Source organism: Carassius auratus, chromosome 4 (genome assembly GCF_003368295.1).
Source record: "Carassius auratus strain Wakin chromosome 4, ASM336829v1, whole genome shotgun sequence".
Classification (NCBI taxonomy): domain Eukaryota; kingdom Metazoa; phylum Chordata; class Actinopteri; order Cypriniformes; family Cyprinidae; genus Carassius; species Carassius auratus.
This window is the reverse complement of record NC_039246.1, coordinates 9143326-9160035: the sequence shown is the minus strand read 5'-3', so window position 1 is coordinate 9160035 and position 16710 is coordinate 9143326. Positions and strand designations below refer to the sequence as shown.

General features: G+C 38.9%; 2 protein-coding genes, 1 long non-coding RNA gene and 1 pseudogene across 3 annotated transcripts; all 4 read left to right on the top strand.

The window, feature by feature from the left end:
* The first annotated feature begins 63 nt into the window (after window positions 1-63).
* LOC113068537 (scavenger receptor cysteine-rich type 1 protein M130-like) lies at window positions 64-4035 on the top strand. The gene is made up of 4 exons (XM_026241274.1): window positions 64-238; window positions 401-715; window positions 2783-2894; window positions 4008-4035. Exons 1-4 carry the CDS (start codon window positions 121-123, stop codon window positions 4033-4035), a joined length of 573 nt encoding a protein of 190 aa, XP_026097059.1. The 5' UTR covers window positions 64-120.
* A 121-nt stretch (window positions 4036-4156) lies between these two features.
* Window positions 4157-5574, top strand: LOC113068035 (deleted in malignant brain tumors 1 protein-like; the record flags this gene model as incomplete). Its single annotated transcript, XM_026240604.1, has 4 exons — window positions 4157-4439; window positions 4565-4876; window positions 5022-5333; window positions 5447-5574. Coding segments are annotated over exons 1-4 (990 nt in total), but the record flags the coding sequence as incomplete, so codon positions are not given.
* A 716-nt stretch (window positions 5575-6290) lies between these two features.
* Window positions 6291-10937, top strand: LOC113068527 (antigen WC1.1-like; annotated as a pseudogene).
* Window positions 10938-11278: 341 nt separating this feature from the next.
* Window positions 11279-12362, top strand: LOC113068327 (uncharacterized). The gene is made up of 5 exons (XR_003279515.1): window positions 11279-11351; window positions 11501-11551; window positions 11675-11725; window positions 11909-11971; window positions 12089-12362. It is a non-coding gene; the product is annotated as an uncharacterized LOC113068327 (long non-coding RNA).
* The last annotated feature ends 4348 nt before the right edge of the window (window positions 12363-16710 follow it).

Here is a 16710-nt window from a genome sequence, read left to right as displayed (position 1 = left end):
ATGTCAGTGTGTGGCGCTGTCTTTGACCAGCAGGATGCAGAGGTTGTGTGTAGAGAGCTGGACTGTGGGGCTCCTGTACAGGTGCTGGGAGCAGCTGCTTTTGACAAAGGAGACACTCAGATGTGGACACAAGAGATTCAGTGCAGAGGAAATGAGTCTCAGATTCACCTCTGTGCAACATCACCATCAGACAAACACAACTGTTCACATGAAAACAGTGTTGAACTGATGTGTGCAGGTTGGAACAAATGAATTCTTCAGATTTAAATCTCCTTTAAATCTTCTTTAAATGTAAAAAAAAAAAAAAAATGATGTTAGCAAAATAACAGATTTCCCTCTCATGATGATGTGATTCATGAACATTATTTAACATTTTTTGTTCTTTCCGTTTAATATATAGACAGTGTGAATGTGAGATTGGTAAATGGTTCCAGTCGCTGTGCTGGTAGAGTGGAGGTTCTTCACAGAGGTCAGTGGGGAACAGTGTGTGATGAAGACTGGGATTTGGCTGATGCTGCAGTGGTGTGTCGAGAGCTGGACTGTGGAGAACCTGTAGATTCTCTGGGTGATGCTCATTTTGGACAAGGATCAGGACCAATCTGGATGAGCAATGTTTTATGTACTGGAACAGAGTCCACATTGAAGAAGTGTGGCTCGACAGGATGGAATAAAAATTACTGTGATCATAATGGGGATGCTGGAGTCATCTGCTCAGGTAAACTGCTCAAGCCTTCAACATAATTATATCACCAGAAAGTGTCCCCCACCAACTCCATAAAAAGTAGTTTTTTCAGGATTCTTTGAACATAATTTTTTTAAGACAAGGACTTGATTTATATTGCACATATCATACACAATGGTAATTCAAAGTGCTTTGCATAAAATAAAATAATAATAATAATAAAAAATAATAACAACAATAAAGCAAGGAATTTAAATGTAATTTTATTAATGACATTCGGGAGGAGTGCGTTAAATACTTAGCCTAACCAACACAGGTGGACCATAATCAAGTAATCAATCCCATAATTTAAATATCGCTGACTTAACTCTATCCATTGACGGTTTATCAGCATCCCTCCTCCACCCCATCTCCTCACTTCAAGTTCACTTTATAAATAGACTGGGAAGGGGGGGGGGTACTCTAGGTTCGGGCCATTCCCGAGCTTGGAGCCCTTCCCTGGACAGCACGCCAAATACGCATACCATACCTCAGCTAATTATATGTAAGCGTGAACTAGTGAAATATATATTTAAAAGGATTCAAATTTAAAACAGTTAGGAATAGAAAATGATTATACATAAAATATAGTGCAATCAGCTTTGACGATGCACAGTGCTCATTTAATAAATGCATAGCTAAACAGATGAGTTTTGAGTCTGCATTTAAACGTGACTAATGTTTTAGTACATCTGATCTCTTCTGGAAGCTGATTCCAACTGCGGAAGGCATTATAGATAAAAGTGGACTTCCCTGGTTTTAAGTGAACCCTTGGTATTTCTAACTGACTCGATCCTAATGCTCTTAGTGGTCTGTTAGGTCTTCTGTATGTATTACGGTCTTAGGTCATCGAATGGTTTATAAATGAGTAAAAGTACTTTAAAAACAATCCTATATATAACTGGAAGCCAGAGCAAGGACCGGAGGACTGGTGTAATATGCTCAGATTTTCTGGTTCCAGTCAAAATTCTGGCAGCAGCGTTCTGGATGAGCTACAGCTGTCTAATGGTCTTCTTGGGAAGGTCAGTGTCTTGACTGGAAACAAGACATATAATTCTTGCAATGTTTTTTTAGATCGTAGTATGCTGATTTAATTACTGTTTTGACATGATTACTGAAACAAAGGTGTGTATCCAGAATCACACCAAGATTCATGACTTGATTGGTTTGACCCCTAGAGTCAAGGTATGCATTCACCTTGAGAACTTCATCTTTGTTTCCAAATGCAATTACTTAATTTTTTTTCCATGTTCAACTGAAGAATGTTGTCCCACTGGTAATTTCATCAATACATTGGCAAAGGGAGTTAATGGTGTTGTAGTCATTTGAAACAAAAGCGGTGCAAGAATTGAGCCTTGTGGGACTACGCCTGTCGTCCACTTAGACTTATGCTCTCCTGTACTCACAAAATAACCTCTCCCTTCTGAGTGTGACCTGGACCAATTGATAACAACCCCCGAAAGCCCGATCTAGTTTTTCAGTCTCCCTAGAAGTGTTTTGATCGACTGTGTCAAACTTAACACTGAGATCTAGTAGTACCAGCACTGATATTTTTCCAGAATCAGAATTTAAGCAAATATAATTTATTATTTTAATGAGTGCTGTCTTTGTGCTGTGATGCGGTCGGAAACCAGGTTGAAAATTGTCCAGGCATCCATTTGAGTTTTATTTGTTCACCTGATTAAAAATTTCCTTTTCAATAATCTTGCTTTTAACTCAAGTATGTTGGAACATTATAAGTATTATTACTGTAATTTTTGATAAATTTGACCACAAACTTTTGAATAGTATACATAAAAATCACAAACATATCTCATTCAAGTGTATGCTAACTAAATCAATAAATAAGAATAAACCTACAGTATGCAAGATACCTTTGTTTATTGTTTACGTCTACTGTTGTTGTTTTTATTTCAAGCTTTTTATTAATATATTCTGAATACAATACAAATATATAAAAGTGTAGTGTTTTTCATGTGAAATGTGATCTGAGGAATTTCAAAAATATTGTTTTTATAAACCGTTTTTTTTTTCATATCAATTAATTGTTTTTGCTTTCAGAAGTCAGGCTGGTTGGAGGTTCTTGCTGCTCTGGAAGATTAGAGATACTACATAATAAGACGTGGATGTCAGTGTGTGCCGCTGTCTTTGACCAGCAGGATGCAGAGGTTGTGTGTAGAGAGCTGGACTGTGGGGCTCCTGTACAGGTGCTGGGAGCAGCTGCTTTTGACAAAGGAGACACTCAGATGTGGACACAAGAGATTCAGTGCAGAGGAAATGAGTCTCAGATACAGCTCTGTGCAGCATCACCATCAGACAAACACAACTGTTCACATGAAAACAGTGTTGAACTGGTGTGTGCAGGTTGGAGCTAATTTATTTTCTAGATTCAAATCCCCGGGCTAAAAAATGAATGTAACGTTACCAAAATACCAAAATGTTTTTCCCTCTCATATTGTGTTTCATTTATAAAAAAATAAATAATTCAGATTTTCTATTTTCCTCGCTGTCTCTTTATTTCTGATTCTCTCTGTTCAATATACAGACCGTGTAAATGTGAGGTTGGTTGGTGGCAACAGTCGCTGTGCTGGTAGAGTGGAGATTCTTCACAGAGGTCAGTGGGGAACAGTGTGTGATGATTATTGGGATATGGCTGATGCTGCAGTGGTGTGTAGAGAGCTGGACTGTGGAGAACCTGTAGATGCTCTGGGTGATGCTCATTTTGGACCGGGATCAGGACCGATCTGGATAAGTTATGCTGTGTGCACTGGATCAGAGTCTACACTGAAAAACTGTGGCACATCAGGATGGAGTAAAAGCGACTGTGATCATAATGAAGATGCTGGAGTCAGATGCTCAGGTAAACTGCTCCACACAGTACAGTACCTCACCTTAATCACTTAAATGGTCTCTACTAAAATAATTTAGTTTGATATACTGTACAGACAAACCAAAAATATTTGTCAAAATATAGTCTTTGCTACTTGAATAAACCTGCTTAGTTTCTCTATTGTTCTCAACATCAGTCTTGGGGACCCACTGCTCTGTACATTATGTCTTACTTATCTGACAGCTGATGATCTGAATTAGATGCATTAAATAAGGAATACGTGTAAAATATAAAAAAGTGTCCCCAGGACCAATGTACAGGACCAATGCTCTACATCTTCAAGACAGGCAAGAAGGCAGAACACTTTTTACTGTATGTACTTGCTCAGTAATATATTTTTGTATTTAAAAAATAATATTGTGGCTTTTACATTGTTTTTATCAATATTTTTTATAGGTTTCAGATTGTATTTGGTGGTTATTAAAAACAAATAGACTAGTTATATGTATTACTTTTATACATCAAGTATACGAAAGGGAATTTATTTTCCCAAGTAAATTATTAAAATGGTCTGTGTTCTTTCAGAAATCAGGCTAGTTGGAGGTTCTCCCTGCTCTGGGAGGTTGGAGATACTTCATAATCAGACGTGGATGTCAGTGTGTGACGCTGTCTTTGACCAGCAGGATGCAGAGGTTGTGTGTAGAGAGCTGGACTGTGGGGCTCCTGTACAGGTGCTGGGAGCAGCTGCTTTTGACAAAGGAGACACTCAGATGTGGACACAAGAGATTCAGTGCAGAGGAAATGAGTCTCAGATTCACCGTTGTCCAACATCAGTATCAGTCAAAAGCAACTGTTCACAGGACAACAATGTTAGACTGGTGTGCGCAGGTAAGAACTGTATTAAGAGAGAGAGAAAGGAAGAGACACTTATGTATGTTTACAACACAGTAGTCCATTATTTTAAATATGACACATTTACATGCTCCCTTTCTCTTTCTGTTACTCTTTCTCAGATTCAATGAATGTGCGGGTTGGTGGTGGTAACAGTCGTTGTGCTGGTAGAGTGGAGGTTCATCACAGAGGTCAGTGGGGAACAGTGTGTGATGATGACTGGGATTTGGCTGATGCTGCAGTGGTGTGTAGAGAGCTGGACTGTGGAGAACCTGTAGATGCTCTTAGTGATGCTCATTTTGGACCAGGATCAGGACCGATCTGGATGAGTGCTTTATGTTCTGGAATGGAATCTACATTGAAGAACTGTAGATCAGCAGGATGGGGAACGCACACATGTACTCATAATAGTGATGCTGGAGTCATCTGCTCAGGTGAATAATATAGTATACTGTTTACTATGATAAATGACACAAAACTGTAAATCTGATAGTCATGTTGTAATTTTCATATGCTCAACATATACAGTCCAAATAACTGTGATTTGTCTCTTTTGTATCATTTATTAAATATAAACAGATCATAAACATTCCAGACTTATTGATGGACCTCACCTGTGCTCTGGAAGAATAGAGTTGAATCATGGGAACACATGGTACACAGTGTGTGACGCTGTCTTTGACCAGCAGGATGCAGAGGTTGTGTGTAGAGAGCTGGACTGTGGGGCTCCTGTACAGGTGCTGGGAGCAGCTGCTTTTGACAAAGGAGACACTCAGATGTGGACACAAGAGATTCAGTGTAGAGGAAATGAGTCTTATATTTCTTTCTGTCCAACATCATCTTTTAAACACAACTGTACCCATGAGAATGCCATTGGGCTGTTATGTTCTGGTAATGTAACTGTAGTTTCCACTTACTGTGATAATCACAAAGTTTCTTTCTTTTTTTGTAAAAAAAAAAAAAAAAAAAGTAAATAAAATAAATAAACATTGTTCTTCATTAAGGTCACACCGATCTCAGACTGGTAAACGGACAAGACTCCTGTTCTGGTCGAGTTGAACATCAGTATCTCAGTAAATGGGGCACAGTGTGTGATGCATGCTGGGATATGAGAGCTGCCAGTGTCCTCTGTAGACAGATGAATTGTGGGATTGCTGTGACTGTTGTGGGATCAGACTGGTTTGGAGAGGGAAGTGGTGAAATCTGGGCTGATGTGTTTGATTGTGACGGGAATGAAACAAAACTCTCAGAATGTTCCATCTCTTCATGGAGTCGAGCTGAATGTTCTCACAGACGAGATGTTGGAGTCATCTGCTCTAGTGAGAGGATTTTATTGAAAATAGGTAATAAATTACCTTGCAATATATTAATAAAATTACACCCCTTTCACTCAGATTCCTCACTGGCTCTTCATGACGGTCTGGTGCGGTTGTCTGGAGAGAGACAGTGTGAGGGGGAGCTGGAAGTTTTCATCCATCAGGTCTGGAGGAGAGTTCTGCTGGACTCCTGGAGTCTCACTGAATCCTCTGTAGTCTGCAGACAGCTGGACTGTGGCTCTGTGCTGAACTTCTACGGCTCCTCTTCATCCAGTCCTGAACACAGTCATGAGTGTGTGACGGGCTTCCAGTGCTCTGGGAGTGAAGCTCATCTGGGGAACTGCAGCTCTCCACAAACTCTCAACTGCAGCTCCACACAACAGCTGTACATCACCTGCCTTGGTGAGAACAACAACATCTGGACAGATTCTTCATTTGTTAGTGGTCAATGATATGTATTTGTTTTTTTTTCTGAATATCAGGTCGGGGGTCCATCAGGCTGGTGGGTTCTGGGGAAGACTGTGCAGGGAGGCTGGAGGTTTTTCACAGCGGCTCATGGGGGACAGTGTGTGATGACTCCTGGGATATTAAAGATGCCCATGTGGTGTGCAGACAGCTGCAGTGTGGAGTGGCCCTCAGTAACCAGCAGGTACCAGCCTGGTTTGGTCCTGGTTCTGGACACATATGGCTGGATGAGGTGGAGTGTGAGGGGAATGAGACGTTCCTGTGGAGCTGCTCTTCTTCAGGCTGGGGGAAAACATGACTGTAATCACAAGGAGGATGTAGGAGTCGTGTGCTCAAGTAAAGAGAAAACAATAATTGAAATTACTTTGATAACCCATAAATTGGACTCATTATTAGCAATATTCATTGTGTTTGCACTATGCTCATTAAGAACAGGGTTGAAAAATGTTCTTATGCATTTTTAAAATAATTTTGAAAGTGATATTTGAAGTAAATGTTCATGCACACTTTCCAGTGTATGGAATACACTTCTGCTGAATATTCATTCAAAATTTTCACATGAAAATTTAAATCTTATTCTCAAATGAATGACTCTGATTCGGTTCTTTTTAGTTAATAAAAGACATGCATCTTACAATTGCAAATTTGATCTATTTATTATTGAAATGGTTTTATCATCCAAAAAAATATTAATTCCTTAAAAGGTCTAAATATATATATATATATATATATATATATATATATATATATATATATATATATATATATATATATATATATATATATATATAATAATAATTATTATTATTATTATTATTATTATTAATTCCCTATCTTTTCTATTTAGAGTTTAAAGAGATCAGGTTAACTGAGGGCTGTGAAGGGAATGTGGAGGTTTTCTACAATGGATCCTGGGGAAATGTGTGTTACAACCAGATGGACAGAGACACAGTGAGTCTGATCTGTCAAGAGCTGAACTGTGGAAGATCTGGCAGTGAACCCGGTTATTCAGAGGGACTGAAGCCTCGTAACTGGCTGGATTATTTTAAATGTCGACGACATGATTCCACTTTATGGCAGTGTCCATCTTCACCCTGGGGACAGACTAATTGTGATAACGAAGTGGCCAAGATCACTTGCTCAGGTACATTTTTTAAACCATTTAAACTCAGTGATTATCTGTAAATATAAAGGTTACATGAAATAACATGAAACACTGAATAAATTATTTTAAATTGTTTTCATGAAACCGTGATCATGTTATGATCTCAGAGGAGGAAAGTCAACAATCTCTTCAAAGTCGTCTGACATGTTCAGGATCTTCTTATCAGAGAAAGTGCTCAAGTAAGTTTATCTGACAACAAATTGTTTTAAATATTTATTACTTTTTCCACATATAAAACTGAATAGCTGATATATCTTTGAAAATAATAGTAATGAGTTCCATTATTCATACTGTGACAGCCCTTGACCAAAGACAATAGAAAACATTTGACTCTGTAAACCACAAAGAATAAACTTCACCAGTTAGCAAAATTGAGGTGCTTTCTGCCAGTCATTTGTTTTGCAATTGATAGGTTGCTAACATTGATTACAGCATTTTTACTATATGTGCAGTTAAACGTCATTCTCTGTGTATTAGTTGTAAATACAATACATTGCAATATTTATTTATAAAGCTAATTTAAAAACAACAGAGATTGACCAAAGTGCTTTAGAGAATAGTGTAAAACATAAAATAATAATAATAAAATAAAATAAATAAAAATAAAAACAAGACTACCATATTTAAAACCCAACAATACTAAAACAATAACCTTACTGTTATTGACAGGCCAAATTGTTGAAGGCTTTATAAACAAATAATATAATTTTCAAATCAGTTCTGTATTTAATAGGGTACTGGTGCAGTGTAGATACAATAAAAGCCACTGGCTCATTCTTGTGGGTCCCAGAGAGAAGTAGCAGCTGACTTTTGCACTAGATGTAGGTGGGAAGAGGAAGGCTGAAACAACGCAATAAAATTAATTTCAATATTCTAAACAAGTTTTTACAAAAGTATGAATCACCATTTGGAAGTTTCTCTGTGATAAAAAAAAATGTTTCATTTGAGAAAGATGACAAAGATGAAAAAGCATGATTTTACAACAGTTCTGGTGTGTTTGTAAAAATATTAGTTATAATCCAACAGAACTCCCAGATTTATAGTGCTCTTACTTTCATAGGGGGCCAGAAGGTCATGGTCAGTATCTAGCACACAATATTCCTTAGGCCCAAAAATAATTATTTTGGTTTTATTTTCATTTAAATTTAGAAAATAGCTTGATAGCTAAATCTTAAGTTATTAGAAACAGGCCAAAAGTGGTTGAATTTTTGTTTTACGCTTTAAGGGAAATACATATTTTAAATTATTTAATATTGTATCATAGTTTCAAACAGATCAGTAATGCGTGGGTCAATGTATTAATAACCCGCACCCGAATGATGTTTTCAACAAACCTGCCCACAACTTGGCCTCAAAAAAAGGACCCACTTCCTGACCCACATTTTTTAAAAGTAGTAAATGTTCATCATAGCGTCATTGGGCCATAGACGTAGGAACTAGGCAAAAATATATATATATATTCAAATTTAGTCAAGAATTAGAAAAAAACAAACAAATCACCAATAAGCTCATAATTAGTTCTATAATAGTCTAGTCTGCTATGTTTATTTTGATGGTTCTGTTCAGCAGACAGTGAGGTTCGGGTTTGTTCTGATCAGAGCTCATGAGCGGAGAGTGCATTTCTGCATATTCTGCTCCGCTCACTCATTCCATGGGGTCTCGCTCAACCCAGAATGGCCTGCTCGTCAGAAAATATGCAAGGATATATTTAATTGTTTAGTAATAAACTCATGTTTTCTGTGTCGCTGCAAAGATGAAGTTGAAGTCGTTGCCCCCAACTGCTCTCCGGGGGCCGCAGCATAAATGGCGGCCCTCTGCTCCGGGTGTGAGTTCGTGTTCACTGCTCTTTGTGTGTGCACTTTGGATGGGTTAAATGCTGAGCACGAATTCTGAGCTGAATGTCTGAATGGCTGAATGTCACGTCGCTTTTGACGATGCGGACTCGCCATGCCTGTGAGAAATGCACATTTCTTATGAATTACATAATCAGAGAGTAGCCTGTTTATTTTGGTTTGAAAATTTTCATTTAATATTTTCATTTAAAAGTAGACATTTCAAGCTTTTCTGTAATATATAGACTATATTTTTCAAATCTGTGAGGCATAAGCTGAGTTTCGGCGCTTGTCACATGCAATGCAAGTGATCGTGCCGGCGCCTTATAACATTGTCTGCTATATATTTGTTTCTTATTTATAAAATACAGGCAATTGATTGATAAAGCATTGATCAAAATTAAGATACAATTAATACAAAATGAAAATATTTTAAAAATTATACTTAATGAAGTCGTCAAAATCATGTTTTACCAAAAACAGCGTCTTCACCTTTTCTCTTGCCGCCTCCATCTCAACCTGCAGACTGAGCTTGTGCGTTATCTTCACGCTAGTTATTCAGCCAATAAAGTGTAGGCCTATGTATTTCAAAATTGTGTCTAGTACTATATTAATTACAAAGGTTTAATTGCCATATTTATTTCAAGCGCATCACTGATACAGATGAACAATACTTCATATTTGTTAAAAATAGGAGGCATCATTAGCACTTACAGGGTTAACAATACCAGCCCAAGGTTTGCTGCAAAGTGTACATTGAATTAGATGGGATCTTAATGTTGTGATCTTCTCAAAAAAATAAAAAAATAAATACAACATCCTAAAGTTGTCACAAAGAGAAGTAGAGGGCTCTAAAATAGAATGTGCAGAGGGATTTAAACCAGTTTATAATAAGAAAAGAACTTGAGGTTTATGACAATGTTGTGCTGAAGCTGCTCAGTGCTGATTGATGTGTGTTTCAGATCATGTTCCTCTCAGACTGAGTGGAGGTAAGGGCCGGTGCTCTGGGAGGCTGGAGGTGTATCATAACGCTGTGTGGGGCTCAGTCTGTGATGATCAGTGGGACTTCAGCGATGCTCAGGTGGTCTGCAGGCAGCTGGGTTGTGGAGCAGCACTGGGGGCTGATGGGAATTCAGTCTTTGGTGCTGGTGAAGGTGTTGTGTGGATGAACAAAGTCGAGTGCAGAGGGAATGAGATTCACCTGTGGGACTGTTCTCTCTCCCTGAAAAACCACACTGACTGCTCCAACAAAGAGCACGCTGGACTCACCTGTGCAGGTCACAGCAATCACTGTGGAATAACTTCATCATTTTAAAGTGTAAAATATTTGTGTATTTCCAAACATTTGCATCAAATCCTTATAATTTCTGTATTTTTTATTTGCCAGATGTTTCAGTGTCCACTTCTCCTGCCACAACAACGTCAGCTTCTCCTCCAGTTTCTCCTCCAGTGCTCTCAACATCAGTCTCTCCTCCACAAACTCTCTCCGTCCCCCCAGTGCTTGTGATTGTTCTGGGAGTTGTGCTCTTACTGCTCTTAGTGCCACTGCTTATACTGATTCAGCAGAACAGAGTGATGAGGAGAGGTAGGAGAGATCCAGAGACTGTCATATTGTGTCTTATTCAGTGTGTGATCAGTCACGTGTTGTGAACTGACAGCAGGTTTGTCTGTTTACACTCACAGCTCTCTCTAAGAGGAGACACAGGACGACGACTAATGCCGTTTATGAGGAGATTCAGCACAGACACAATCACTTCACTCAGAGGGGTGAGACATGAGCCATCAATCTCATTTAATAGCATTAATAAGGGTCTGTCAGACAGTTGATATTCATCTAGTTCTGTTGAACCATCTGTTTAACCACAGAATTCATGACAAAACCACAGAGCTGCAGGTGCATGTTTATGTGTGTGTGTGTGTGCGCATGTGCACATCTATCTCTGAATCCTTTTGCAGATCTTACAGTATATTCTTGTCTTTTAAACTGGTCACATAATTTATTACTTAATTAATATGGTAATGGTCTGCAAGAACATTATTTTTTGTTTTGTTGTTGAAGAGAGGGTGAATGAAATCACAAGGGAATACTATGATGCCATTACTGATGAACTGAATCCAGATCTTGAAACAGGTGCAGTTCTGTACTATAGCTGTAGTTCTGTATCTCCTATTTTATAGTCTATATATAAAAAAATACCTATAAGAATATATTAAGAAAATATACAATAAGGTTTGTTTTAGTGTAATGATATCTGTTCATCTTTTGATTTAAATTTGTAGAAGACACACCAGGTATCTACGATGATGTTATCACTAACGGACAGAACTCTGGTATTAAAAGGGCCTTTATTTTTTATTTTTAAAGTGCATTATTTAACAGTTTCTTTAAAGTTATTATGACAACCAAGATTATTGATTATTATTTTGTCTATTTGAATGTAATGGACACACCAGAGAATTATGTTGATGTCATCGTTAATGGACAGGACTCTCAAAGTGTAAAAGGTGAGTCACACAGAACCAGATTGTTTCTGTGATAAACTGAACATGCATTTCTACCATCAATGAATCATCATGACTTTATCAGGTTTAATTGTGTAGTCTCAGACAGTCGTGAGGAGAGAGAGATCAATGATACAAGCTGTGTTACACATTACACTGTGAGGTTTTATTTCACATATGTATCAGAGGGAGATCAGGAGGAGTATGATGATGTGAAGAACAGCAATGAAGATGACAGAAGCCTGTTGGGTATGTTTTTATCTCCTTTTTATTCTTTGTTAGATTAGCATTTGCTGATTTAAATGGCTTAGTTTGAAAGATTTATCATGATATATTTGCTTTTTTTATTTATTTATTTTATAACAGACTATGATGATGTGGGGGAGGAATCAAAATTAGGACTGGACTTTATAACTTAAAGGCCACACCCACTGCTTCGGTTCATGACATCTCAATCTGACAGCTAGAGTTGGGTTTAAATGATTTTACAGCTACTTCAGTTCTCATTGATGGGTTAAACTACATGCATTTTAAATAAGTTTTAAATTGCTTTACCATTTCTATGATTCTCTTTTTGTCTTTCTTTAACAAACTTTTTAATGGTCACAAAAACAATGAAAACACACACACACACACACACACACACTTTTTTTTTTTTTTGCATATATTTTTGATTCTTTGGCTTATCCCTCAATTGAAGTTGTTGCCATTTCCCTGTTCTGTTTTATATAATTAAAATAAATAATAATACAAAAATAGATCAGAGGCTTGTTTAATGTTTATTTATTTATTTTTTTTTACACCATATTTGCTTTTTTTATATAACAGACTATGATGATGTGGGATAGGATTCAAAATTAGGACTGGACTTTATGACTTAAAGGCCACACCCACTGCTACGGTACATGAAATCTCAATATGGCAACTAGAGATTGGTTTAAATGATCTTACAGCTACTTCAGGTTTTTCAATGAGTTCTTGTTACTTGCATTTTAAAAAAGGCCGCACCCACTGCTTCGGCTCATGAAATCTCAATCTGACAATTAGAGTTGGGTTTAAAAGATCTTACAGCTACTTCAGGTTTTTCAATGAGTTCTCATTGATGGATTAAACTACATCCATTTAAAAAAAGTTTTAAATTGCTTTACCATTTTTATGACTCTCTTTCTTTTCTTTAACACACTTTTAAACGGTCATAAAAAAACAATTAAAACACACACACACATGATAACTGCATAAAAAATTGCTAATGATTTTTTGCAAATATTATTGTTGTGCTCTGGTCTGTAACGTTAATCTATCAGTGTCCGTGGAGGCGTGGAGAGAAGCACACAACAAAGATAATCCGTTGAAGGAACTTTACTTAGTAAAGTATAAATTTACAACAGCGGGGTTATGCTCTTGCCAAGTGATGATGGGTTTACTACAACCATCTGCACCAAAACCTGTGAGCATACTAGCTCTGAACATAACAATCAGTATAAACTAGTCCCCGTGTAATGACATTACAGCATCTAATTGGACAGTATTATTATTATATTATACTTTTTTTTTAGTCCATATAACATCTTGGGGCCCGAACAAGTCGCCCCCGTTTTTGTCTTCATCCCCTCTTTTCCACAATGATATGGGTCACTGTTAGAATCCCATGGTGAGAAGGGTCTGAGGCTCTTTTGACAAAGAGTTGTTGAAGGGAGAAGGATTTGACGCCTCTGTCATAGTGACTACATGTTTCTAAGTTTTTGGAACTAACGAGCCTTCCTCAGTGTCATTGTATTTTCGTCACATCCGTTGCATCCAAGTAGGGATGTGTTCACTTATATAGGGTTGTAACGGATCATGATGTAGTACTCCCTCACTTCATCTGTCTTTGACTCGGTAGAGCACTGGTCCAAGGCATTCTGTGACAATGAATGGCCCCTGCCATGGAGCTTGAAGTTTTGGACTGTATCCCTTTTTCCTGCTGCAGACCCTCACTAGAACAAGATCACCCACTTGGTAGGACTTCTCTCTGGCTCGTAAGTCATACACCTTCTTCTGCCGAATCTGAGCAGAGTGTAAGTTCTGAGGCGCCACTTGATGAGCCATTTGAAGGTTAGCTTGCAGTTCATGAACAAACTCAGGTTTTTCTCTAGCTTTCCTGGTATCTTCAGCTGTCCTTAACCAGATGTCATGTGGCTGGAAAACTTCTCACCCCAGGATCAGCTGATTTGATGTGAAACCTGTCACTGAATGCACAGTGCTCCTGTACGCCGCAGTGAGTAGGGGAAGATGTTTATCCCAATTCCGTTGGCTTTGATCCACGTAACACTGTATCATCTGCAATAATGTTCTATTGACTCTTTCCACTTGTCCGTTTGATGCTGGATGGTATGGTGTGGACTGGGTCCTGGTGACTTGTAACAGGCGACAAACTTTGTTGAACAGTGAGCTCTCAAAGTTCCGTCCTTGGTCAGTGTGAATTTTACGGGGAATTCCAAAGTGGGAAATAAAGTCAAACACCAATCTCTTTGTGGTTGTCTCAGCTCCTTGTTCTGGAATAGGGAATGCCTCTACCCAGCGGTTAAACTGGTCAATTATAATGAGAATGTAACAGTGGCCTGAATTAGATTCTGGAAATGGTCCTAGGACATCAAGGTGGAGTCGGTCCATAGGTGCTCCAGCCTGGTACTTCTGGTGCTTGGCTCTTTCAATTGGACTGGTGATCTTACAGCAACTACACTGTGGAAACTTTTTTGATGAAAAGGCGTTTCCAATATTGTACCAGTGGTAACGACTGCGGAGGCACATGAATGTATTTTCCTCCCCTGCATGACCTGCTTCTGCTGGATTATGACTGGCTTGGAGAATCTCATTCTTCATGGAAGCAGGAACAAGTAAGCACAGAGACGACATACCTCCAGTAATACTGTCCCAATGGTAGTATGTTCAATGTTCAATGTTCAATTTATTTATAAAGCACACAATAATACAACAGAAGTTGACCACAGTGCTGTACATAGAATAAGCTAACAATCATAAAAACACATCCAACTTCTAAACATTGCCATAGACAACCTTATAATCCAAGTGGCATTAATAATTACCTATTACACCACTAGCACAGCACTCATGAATGATCAAATGCTAAAGTGAAAAAGTAAGCTTTCAGTTGTCATTTAAACTCTGTAAGAGAGGAGCATTCTCTGATATAAGGAGGTAAACTATTCCACAGCTTGGGAGCAGCGGCTGTAGTAGAGGATGCCATCTCTCATCTCCACTTGGGACCAACACAGCCAGTCCTTGTGAATTGCTGGGCTCAGCATCATGACTTCTTTTGCAGGCAAGGAACTATCAAACATCCATTTATGGAGAATTGAAAGGTCTGGGTCAGCTAACTGTTATTCCTGGATAATTTTGAGGTCCAGTTGTTGCAGCCAGTTTGTGGAAGGACCTGGATTTTCAGCACCTACTTCATTTACATGACTGGATGTGTTCGTGCAACTGCTCTAATTCTGATATTTAATGGAACATCATCAACATCTTCCTCGAACCTGGCCCATTGATGGTGCAGCTTTCGACAGAATGGACAGCCCTTGCACGGCAAGCTCTCCAGCTCTTTTCCTGCTTGATAACAGTCACAAGATCCCTCATCCAGTGCCCTTCGGGACAGTGCATCAGCGTTGGCATGGTGTGTGCCTGCCATACGCTCGATGACAAAGTTGTACTGGCTAAGTTCTTCAAGCCACCTTGCAAGTTGGCCTTCAGGTCTCTTAAACCTGTATAGCCAAGTTAGACTGCTGTGATCCGTCCTCAGTATGAAGTTAGTCCCCTGCAAATAGTGGCAGAACTGTCTGGTAAATCTAACAACAGTTAGGAGCTGGTGTGCTGGTGTGCTGGTGTGAGGAGACAGCTGGCGAATGAGATAACCTTATTTTCCCCCCACTGTAAATGTGAAAGCACTGCTCTAATGCTCTGGTTTGATGCATCAGTTTCTAAGACAAACTGTCCTGATGTAATTGGGAAAACCAAGATGGGTGCAGTCGATTTTTTACGATTTTCGAAAGCCTTTTTCTGCTACTCTTCCCAGGAGAAGGGAGTCCACTTTTTGTGTAGCATTGTCAAGGGTGCAGTTATTTCAGCAAATTTGGCAACAAACCTCCTTTAATAATTGCAAAGACACAGGAAAAACTGGAGTTCCTGGATGCTGGTTGGGGTCCTCCAGTCCTTAACGTCATTAAAGAGGGAAGGATTGGTCTCAAGTCTTTCGCAGCTCAAAATGTGACCCAGAAACAGGACTTCGTCCTTTAACAGCTGCCATTTTGAGGGCTTTAGCTTGAGTCTATAGTCCTGCAACCTTTGAAAAACACTGTTCGACATCTTTACCAAAGATGATTATGTCATCCAGGTATATTAGCAACGTGTCCCACTGCAACCCTTGTAGAACCAACTCCATGGCCCTCAGGAATGTGCTGGTTGTGTTATACAACCAAAATGGCATTCTGATGTACTTGTATAATTCATAACGTCTCACAAAAGCAGTCTTGGATCTGTCTTTTTTATTCATTTCAGTTTGCCAGTATCCTGACTGAAGGTCAAGTGTCGAGAATGTCTTCGCACCACCCAGCACATCCAGGCATTCCTCTATTTTTGGTAGGGGATACGCATCCTTAATGGTAAGATCATTAAGCTGGCAATAATCTACACACCAACGGACCCCGCCATCTTTCTTTCTTACGGGGACAAAAGGGGATGCCCATTCAGACCCTAAAGGGTTACGTCACACTGGCTGTCGAACAGGCTTAGCCATTCCGGTATCAATGCTGTGCTGCAGAGCAGAGAACTTCCCCAGATCATCATCAGTTGCTGCAAAAACTTCTTGCCGTTCATTCAGTAGAGCTATTAACATCTCTTGCTGATTTTCCTTGAGCGTTTCACTTGCAGAAGTGAACAACTGTCTGAGGTGCTCTGGAATGTCAAGGGCATTTGGTGATGACACCCTTCTCACA

Excerpts from the sequence above, each read along its gene's own strand:
- LOC113068537 (XM_026241274.1), top strand. The coding sequence starts at position 121 with ATGTGGACACAAGAGATTCAGTGCAGAGGAAATGAGTCTCAGATTCAC. Across the intron at positions 716-2,782 it reads TGCTGGAGTCATCTGCTCAG|AAGTCAGGCTGGTTGGAGGT; the intron begins GTAAACTGCTCA and ends TTTTGCTTTCAG. Across the intron at positions 2,895-4,007 it reads CAGCAGGATGCAGAGGTTGT|GTTTCAGATTGTATTTGGTG; the intron begins GTGTAGAGAGCT and ends TATTTTTTATAG.